This window comes from Myotis brandtii, unplaced genomic scaffold, assembly GCF_000412655.1.
Source record: "Myotis brandtii unplaced genomic scaffold, ASM41265v1 scaffold143, whole genome shotgun sequence".
NCBI lineage: Eukaryota > Metazoa > Chordata > Mammalia > Chiroptera > Vespertilionidae > Myotis > Myotis brandtii.
This window is the reverse complement of record NW_005355115.1, coordinates 4,119,969-4,128,963: the sequence shown is the minus strand read 5'-3', so window position 1 is coordinate 4,128,963 and position 8,995 is coordinate 4,119,969. Positions and strand designations below refer to the sequence as shown.

General features: G+C 58.3%; 1 protein-coding gene across 1 annotated transcript in view; it reads left to right on the top strand.

Annotated features, from left to right (window-relative positions):
* Positions 1 to 8,995, top strand: part of TTBK1 (tau tubulin kinase 1) — a 39,743-nt gene that overhangs the window by 26,709 nt on the left and 4,039 nt on the right. Inside the window, 1 exon segment of the mRNA XM_005860996.2 lies at positions 7,583 to 8,994. Within this exon segment, the coding sequence (XP_005861058.1) occupies positions 7,583 to 8,994 (1,412 nt within the window).

The following is an 8,995-nucleotide window of genomic DNA, read 5'->3' as shown; positions in this document are numbered from 1 at the left end:
TTGCAATTGGATGCCAAAGAGCCCAGATTGAGGGGGGAGCCGAGCTTTGAGTCTAGGTCTCTCAGAGCCACCCAACCCCCCTTTCGCCCGCGCCCCAGCGTCCGTGTCTCCTGCCCCACCCCACTCCATCACTGAGCGCCCTGGGGAGGGGGGGACCTCAAACTTGCCCCCACTTCCGGCACTCCTCCCTCCCCACCTCCGAAAATAAAACTCAGGGACCAACATCTGCTTCCTTTGCACTTGCTCCGTCGACCCCTCCCCTCGCTGGGAGGGGTTTCCGCGGGGGAGGAGGCGGGTCCCCTGAGAGGTGGGACTGGTGGGATCGGGGGAGCTCAGCCCCTTCCCTCCAAGGACCGAGGAGGCGCTCACTGATGGCGGTGGAGAGGGGAGCGAGGGATGGGAAGGGGGTGGCGAGGGGACCCTCCGGATCCCAGCTGGTTTATCCCCGCGCCTCCCGCCCGACGTCAACCCCCGCCCCCTTTTGTACTGCAATAATCCTGTATTATAGCTTGCTCTGTTCCCCGACCCCGGCAAGCATGCACGAAAACTCAAAACCACACGCGCGAAGATGGGACGCTTTTTCCTCTCCGGGTGCGTCCTCCGTGGGCCGCGGCGTCGGGCCGGCCGGGGGAGGCGCATGCACCGAGCCCGCCCCTCGGCTGCGAGTACTGTACACATCCAACACTTGAAACCGACACGCACACGCGCGGCGCCGCCACGGGGTGGGACACGGACACGCACCCACGCGCGCACGGGCGGGGGTGGGGGCGCCCCGCCGTCACACGTCGCTGTGCGAGGGATCTTGTGCCTTTTTCAGTCCCTGTATGTTAATCAGACAATCCGGAGAGCTTGTGTACTACCAAATCCTGATTAAAGACGCCTTCCAGGAACTGCGCCTCGCCTGCTTTCTTTCACCCACCTCCTTCCTAACCCACCCCTCATGCAGACCCTGAGGCTGGAGTCGCGGGAGGGCAGAGGGCAGCGGGCAGGGGCTAGTCTTTTGCTGACTCAGGGATCTTGTGGGGTCAAATTCCAGATCAATGGATCCAGTCCCACCCCTACCTCCACCCGCAGCTAAGACCTAAGACCTAGGCTGATGGGGGGGGGGGGCGGGAAGGGGTCCCCAGGAGGCTTCAGCTTGGTGGGGCTGGAGCAACTCTCCCCGCTGGCTGTCTCCTTTCATCCATCCGGAGGAGGGGCTTGGGCTGGACTCTGGTCTCTGGGGCCCTCCTCCAAACTGTCCTCTTGCCATCTTGCCAAGGCCAGGAGGAGAAGTAAGGGGGGAGCACTGATAGTTCCTACATGGATCAGACGGTCCAGTCCGTGGGTGCGGTGGGGTGGGAAGCTAGGACGCCAGGGAGCTCTGTGCGGCGTCCGCAGGCCTTCCCCGGGCTCTCTGCTCCGAGGGGAGGTCTGAGTAGCTCTGGCCTGCGGAGAAGGGTCTGTTGAGGGGGATCATGAGGGAGTGGGGGTGGGAGGATAGCATGTGGGTTGAGGGAGGACCAGACCAACAAGAGGGTGGGGACATGGAGAAGGAGAGGATGGCGCAGACTTCTGAGATTGCAGGGGTGGGGCTTTCCCGCTCCTGCGGGGGTCCCCACCCCGTGCACTGGCACAGTGCCCCAAGAGGAAGACACCTTTCTCCTTGGGGCCTGAAGCAAGTGTGGGGCAGAGGAGGGCAAGCCAGAAGCTGCGTTTCTGACTCCAGAGCATTGAGAGAGCCCCCGGGCTGCCAGCTCCTTGCCTCGGGGCCGGCAGGAACGGGTTGGGGCCAGAGACCTGGAGATCAAGTGTGTGGAGATGTGCATAGGTCTAAGGCAGGCAGCCACCTTCCCAGGTCATCTTACCCCTTCTAAAACCGGACAGCCAGTGGGTCAAGGCTGCCTGTTGCTACTTGAGCCAGTTAAGCAGAGACAGGGTTGAATCCTATATGAGCGTTTATTCCAATAATGTGGGCAGTAGGGGAGAGCAGCAGGTCACCCGGGAAAACCTGCTCGACCCTCCCCATAAGCCAGTTGCTTATACTGGGTAGAAGGGCAATGATGACACAGGTGAATAGGGATTACAGGCGTGGGGAAGTAGGCAACGTATGATGGTTACAGGTGACAGACAACACGGGCCGTGTGTGTGTGTGTGTGTGTGTGTGTGTTGCGCGCGGGTCCAAGGTTGTTAATCTTTCCAGGATTCCGGGCAGTTCTCAGAAAAGGAGGATGGACTTCATTCCGATGTTAGCTCGCATGTCCCGGGGCGTACAGCTCTCGGCCAGGTTAGAAGGTGCTTTCTCTAATCAGAACAGAACCATCATGGTTAACAGAGCATGGTTCATATTTCTTATTGTTATAGCTGGTCCCCACTATCCTATTTCTGCCCCTAACACTTCCACTCAGAGGACTGTCTGGCCAGTGAGTCTGGGGCGGAGGAACAGGGGAAGCTCTTAGCTTGACGGATGTGGCTTGAGAGTAGACACTCAGACAGACCAGTAAAGAATCTGGGAGAGATGGGGGTTGGCAGAGGAGGCTACGCTGTTGACTTCTCATCTCCAATTTTCAGGCTGGGCCATGATGGCCAGGGGGCGTTCCCCCTGGGGAGGAGGGCGGCAGGAGGTGTGCACCTGGTGGCTGAAGAGGAGGGGGGCACCGCTGTGAGAGGCACAAAGTCCTCCCCACCCCCACGGGGAGGGAAGGGGGGACATTAGGCTCACTCTCCCTTTTTTTGTCACTCAGCACCCCCCTTCTTCGACCTTGAGGCCCATGTGCTGATGTGCAGTGTGAGGACCGGGCTTGGCCCGGGTCCAGGCGGGAGAGCTGCTCAGTGCGCCCTGTTGGGCGTGTGTGCGTGTGTGCGTGTGTGCGTGTGTGTGTGTGTGTGTGGTAGCCTGTGTGTGCGTTTGTGTGTGTGTGTGCGTGTGTGTGTGTGTGCGTGTGTGTGTGTGTGTGTGTGTGTGTGTGTGTGTGTGTGTGTGTAGTAGTCTGTCCCCAGTGCCCGTGTCAGAGGAGTCAGGGCTGAGGAGGGTCCAGTTTTGCTGTTGGTAGGGAAGATCAGAGTCTGTCCGCCCGCCTCTCTTTCCTGCTGACTGGAGAAAACGTGAACTTGGGCTGGGCTCTGAAGCTAGTGAGGCTGTAGCCCTCTGGTCTGGGCTCAGTGGGGGCAGGGATAGGGCTGGGCTTTCATTCTCTCTGGGTTTCAGCTCCAATGGCCGCCTCCTCTCCGACCGCCACCCACCCTTCTGACATTTGCCTTTTGCCAACTTTAGTAGAATCACTGGTAGCTTTAAACAGACAGATTTCTGAGCCTCATCTCTGACCTACAGACTCGGGGGGGTAGGACTCTGTATTTGTAAGAAGCACCCCCAGAGCCTGGCTAGTGTGGTTGAGCGTCGACCTATGAACAAGGAGGTCACAGTTCAATTCCTGGTCAGGGCACATGCCTGGGTTTTGGGTTTGATCCCCAGTGTGGGGCGTGCAGGAAGCAGCCCTTCAATGATTCTCTCTCATCATTGATGTTTCTATCTCACTCTCACTCTCCCTTCCTCTCTGAAATCAATAAATATATATTTAAAATAGAAGAAGAAGAAGCACTCGCAGGTAATGCTGTGCAAACCAGGCTGGAGAGCACAATGAGCAAACTAGAATCATAAGGTCGCTGCCCTGGAAAGGGAGCAGGCGGGCGGGAGCTTCCGGGACTCCTGCATCCCCTGCTGACACCCAGCACTCTTGCTTCCCTCTGAGCTGAAATGGGGGGTGTCGTGGCTGGTCCCCTTCCATGGTGTTCTCAGCCTCCAGGGCCAAGCACACAGAGGCTATCTAGTGGTTGCTGGCTGATAGGTGAGCACTGGATTGCATGGGTGAATGAATGAATGAATGAATGCTCATTGGGCTCAGGCATCCAGGAGAGGCCTGGAGAGAGTGAGGGAGGACTTCCCACATGGAGCCAGATACGGAGGGCAGAGGGATTTTGAAACAGAAAACCCAGCATGCCCAGGAGGAGGTGGGCTTGGCAGGGATCTGTGGGATAAGGCTGCCCCACTGTGAGGTTCACAGCCCTTCCTGCTAAAGGGCAGAGGGTCCCAGGTTTCCCTGCTGGGGGCGGGGAGGGGAGGGGAGAGGGAGGACAGTGAGGCAGTGGAAAGAGTTCTGGGCCACCCTGGTTGATGGGTTCTGTGACTTGGGCATGTCAATGCCTCTTTCCAGGCCTCAGTTTCCCAGCCTGATGTTATCACCAATGACTGATGTTCAGTTCTCCTTCCTCCTTCCTCCCATGTCATGGAAGAGGAGGGCTTTCAGATGGCATGGGAGAAGGCTCCAGCTGGGATCAGCTAAGTGGGCGCTGTGAAAGGCAGGTCCACCCGCTGGATGGGGCCTTGTCAGAGATCCAGGCCCTGGCCAGAGGGCAGAGTGATTCTGCCAGGGATGCCCTACGTGTCAGAGGTGGGGCAGGGCAAATAGGCAGAGGTTCTGCTGAGAAAGGATTCCTGGGGTTGAAGGGTATCCCTGCCAGGTGGGATGTGTCTGGTGCTGGGTGGGTGGGTTCTGAGCTGGACAGGAGGGAGGCCTGACCAGAGCTCTGCATCGCTCTGCCTGCCCTGGCTGTCAGTGCCGGCACCTGCCCGGTGGTCCCCACAAACCCAGGAGCTCACAGCAACCCCCTCCACCTCTGCCCAGTCATCTTCTCTAACCTTGATGTTGGAAACTAAACATGGCTAAGGGACCCAACGCAAGGCCTGGCACAGAAGCAGTGTTAATGTTTGCTAAGTGAATTAATAAATTAATGAATAATGAGAATGGTGCAGAGAAAGAAAACAATTGCTGGAGACTTCCAGCCGGATATATGAAGGGGACAGTGCTCGAAGGAAGTTCCCTGTCCGGCTCGAACAGGGTGTGCTGGGGTCCTGTCTGGGTCTGATGCTGCCATGTCTTGCATCAGTTTCCCACCCCGCTCCACAAGCCTCACCAGCAAGTCATCACCTAGTGTCTGGCTGTGAGGGAGATTATGGCAGTTGGGGGTGGTAGAAAGCACAGACAGCCGTGGGCAGGTCCTCGGCCTGGGGGTTTCTGCCTTTCCCCTCCACCAGCCTTTGGGCTAACTGTTTGCACAAAGGCCTCCCTTCCTTTCCCCCCCCCTCTCCCCCCCCCCCCGCCCCCATAGATGTGGTATCTGGGCGTTTCTGGGGTCAGGGATAGAAGCAATGATCTCCAAATCAGAGTAGGGGGTGGGTGGGAGGGAGCTAACATTTATCAAGAAACTGCTACATGCCAGACCCATTGCTTATACGGCCTCATTTATGATCACAGCCTTTGTAAAGTGTGTATCGTGCCCATTTTGTTTCCTAATATAGAGATTGCACACTCCCTGAACACAAGGACCATGTCTATCTTATTCACTGCATTCACAGGTTCAGGACTTTTGAATGAATGAATGAATGAATGAATGAATGAAAGACCCTCAAGGGGCTTAGCGTTTATGGAGAGAGCGAACTATGTAAACACCTGCTTGTGGAATAGAGGGGGGAGGGTCTCTAATGGAAGGATGTGGGAGACAAGTACAAAGGAGGCTGTGAAGTCTGCTTGGTGGGTGGACAGGAAGGCTTTGGGGAGAGGAGCTGTTTGAGCAGGTCCTGGAATAGGAACGGGGATTTTTCACGTGAATAGAGCGGGTGAGAAGGAACCCGGGGCAGAGGAAACTGCCTTGGGAAAGGCACAGAAATGTGAGATGCATGACCCACTTAGGGAGCATGGTGGCATCTGAATGGCTGGGGTGTAGGGCGGGGGGTCAGAGGCTGCTGCTAGAAGTGAGGTTGGAGCAGAAGATAGGAGCCAGATCATGGTGTGGAGGGGGGTAGGGGGGCAGTTTGAAGCAGAGAGAGATGGGATTCGATTTAAGTTTCAGGGAGATCCCTTGGCAGCCATGGGATGGATGGATGGGCAGTGTGGGATGGAGAAAGCAGGCCAGTGGCCAGGGAACCACCAGGCAAGACAGGGCTGTGCCCGTGGGGCTGGGGCAGCAGACACAGATGTGTAAGCGGGGACTTGGCAGGACTCCCTGAGAGTCTGGACGGCCCCTGAAGGCGTTGGGAGTGTCAGGATCTCTGGGGCTCTGGATGGGCTGTGTTTAGGAAGATGGAGGCCCAGTGTGTTCAAAAGGCTAACACAATGCTGGGCACTGTTAGCACCGTCAGTCTGGAATAGAGCCAGGTCAGCCTGAGGGCCCGCGCCGTGGGTGCCGGGGGGTGTGGATTGACAGGGCAGAGCTGGAGAAGATGCAGCAGCTGCGTTCTGATGAGGTGGCCAGGCCTTTCTAGTCTGGAAGGAAGGAGGCTAGGGGGAGAGGTGGCAGGAGTCTTAGGAAACCAGACAGGGCCATCGAATTGCCAAGGACGCTCTACAACAGCAGTTCTCAACCTGTGGGTCGCGACCCCTTTGGGGGTCGAACGACCCTTTCACAGGGGTCGCCGAAGACAGAAAACACACACATATATAATTACATATTGTTTTTGTGATTAATCACTATGCTTTAATTATGTTCAATTTGTAACCATGAAAATACATCCTGCATATCAGATATTTACATGACGATTCATTACAGTAGCAGAATTACAGTTATGAGGTAGCAACGAAAATAATTTTATGGTTGGGGGTCACCACAACATGAGGAACTGTATTAAAGGGTCGCGGCATAAGGAAGGTTGAGAACCACTGCTCTACAAAGCTTCAAAGGGGAAAACTTAATCGAGTGAAAAGAAACCGCCCTCACAGGTTGGCTGTGAATTCCTGGAGGAAGTGTGGGCTGCAAGCCCCTGTGGAGGGGTCGGTGGGAGGACAGGGTCCTGGAGCTCCAGTGGCCCAGCCTGCACGTGGGAGCTGGGGGACAGCCTAGACGTTGCCTGTCCCGCACAGGCCCTGGGCTTTGGGCAGCCAGCTCCTGGCTGCAGAGGAACTATGCCGCGAGGAGGCGGTGAGGGCCCCTCTTTGGACCTGGTTTCCTCGTCGGTAAAAGGGAGGGTTAATCTGCCTGGCAATGATCATTTTATTCTACCGATTGAACTAGCGTGGCTCTGGGGTTGGGGATGCACGTGGTGAGGAGAGGAGTGGGGAAATGGAAGGCTGAGAAACAGAAAAGCCTCAGGATCAGGGCCTGGGACCTCAGGGGACCTGGAGCATGGACACAACCATTCATCGGAGACCCTAGGACAGCGGTTCTCAACCTGTGGGTCGCGACCCTTTGGGGGTCGAACGACCCTTTCACAGGGGTCGCCTAAGACCATCGGAAAACACATATATAATTACATATTGTTTTTGTGATTAATCACTATGCTTTAATTATGTTCCATTTGTAACAATGAAATTGGGGGTCACCACAACATGAGGAACTGTATTAAAGGGTTGCGGCATTAGGAAGGTTGAGAACCACTGCCCTAGGTCCTGGGGATAGAGCAATGAACCCAACAGACCCAGTGCCTGCCCTCAGGAGCTCACACTCTGTGGACACACCCGGGCCTGTGGGCCTCTCAGCTGTGGGTGCAGTCAGGTCTTCTCGGGCCCCGGAGGGGGTGGCCTCAGCCGGTCCCTGTGTGTGCCCCTTGCAGGTGTTCTCCGTGGCGCCCCCATTTGAGGTGAACGGTCTCCCACGAGCTGTGCCTCTGAGTCTGCCCTACCAGGACTTCAAGAAAGACCTCTCCGATTACCGCGAACGGGCCCGGCTGCTCCACAGGGTCCGGAGGGTGGGCTTCTCGCACATGCTCCTCACCACCCCCCAGATCCCGCTGACTCCTGTTCAGCCTCAAGCTAATGGGAAGGAGGGAGAGGAGGAGGACGAGGAAGAAGATGAAGAAGAGGAAGGGGAGGAGGAAGAGGAGGAGGACGAGGAGGACGAGGAGGAAGAGGAGGACGAGGAGGAGGAGGAAGAGGTGGAGGAAGTGGAGGAGGAGGCAATAGCCCTGGGGGAGGCACTGGGGCCTCGCAGTGGCTCCAGCAGTGAGGGGAGCGAGAGGAGCACCGACCGGAGCCAGGAGGGCGCCCCGTCCACGCTGCTGGCTGATGACCAGAAGGAGTCCAGGGGCCGGGCCTCCATGGCTGACGGGGACCTGGAGCCTGAGGAGGGCTCCAAAACGCTGGTGCTCGTCTCCCCTGGTGACATGAAGAAGTCGCCTGTCACTGCCGACCTGGCCCCTGACCCTGACCTGGGCACCCTGGCTGCCCTCACTCCTCAGAACGAGCGGCCCCAGCCCACCGGTAGCCAGCTGGACGTGTCTGAGCCAGGCACCCTGTCCTCCATCCTCAAGTCTGAGCCCAAGCCCCCCGGGCCTGGGACGGGGCTGGGGACCGGGGCAGGCACCGCAGGGGCCGGGGGAGTGGCAGTCACCTCCTCACCCTTCACCAAAGTTGAGAGGACCTTCGTACACATTGCAGAGAAAACCCACCTCAACGTCATGTCTTCCGGTGGGCAAGCCTCACGGCCCGAGGAGCTCAGCTCTGGGGGCGAGCCGGGCCCGGAGGTGCCCTCTGAGGGGAGGGCTGCAGAGGAGGGGACCTCTGTGCCCCTGGAGAACGGTATTGCCCAGTCAGGGCTGGAGAGCTGTGCCCTGCCTGGCCCTCCTGGGGACACCCCCATGGAGGTGGCCATGGACTCACTGCCCAGTGGATCACCCCTTGTCGATGGGCCAGCCCCAGCATCCCCGCTGGAACCAGACCCCGAGAAACTGGCCACCATCTCCCCCAGCCACCGTGCCATGCCAGGCCCTCGCTGCAGGAGCCGCATCCCTGTGCTGCTGTCGGAGGAGGACACTGGTTCGGAGCCCTCAGGTTCACTGTCGGCCAAAGAGCGGTGGAGCAAGCGGGGGAGACCCCAGCAGGACCTGGCCCGGCTGGTGATGGAGAAGAGGCAGGGCCGCCTGCTGCTGCGGCTGGCCTCTGGGGCCTCCTCCTCCTCCAGCGAGGAGCAGCGCCGCGCCTCTGAGACGTTCTCGGGCACAGGCTCCGAGGAGGACATGCCCGCCTCT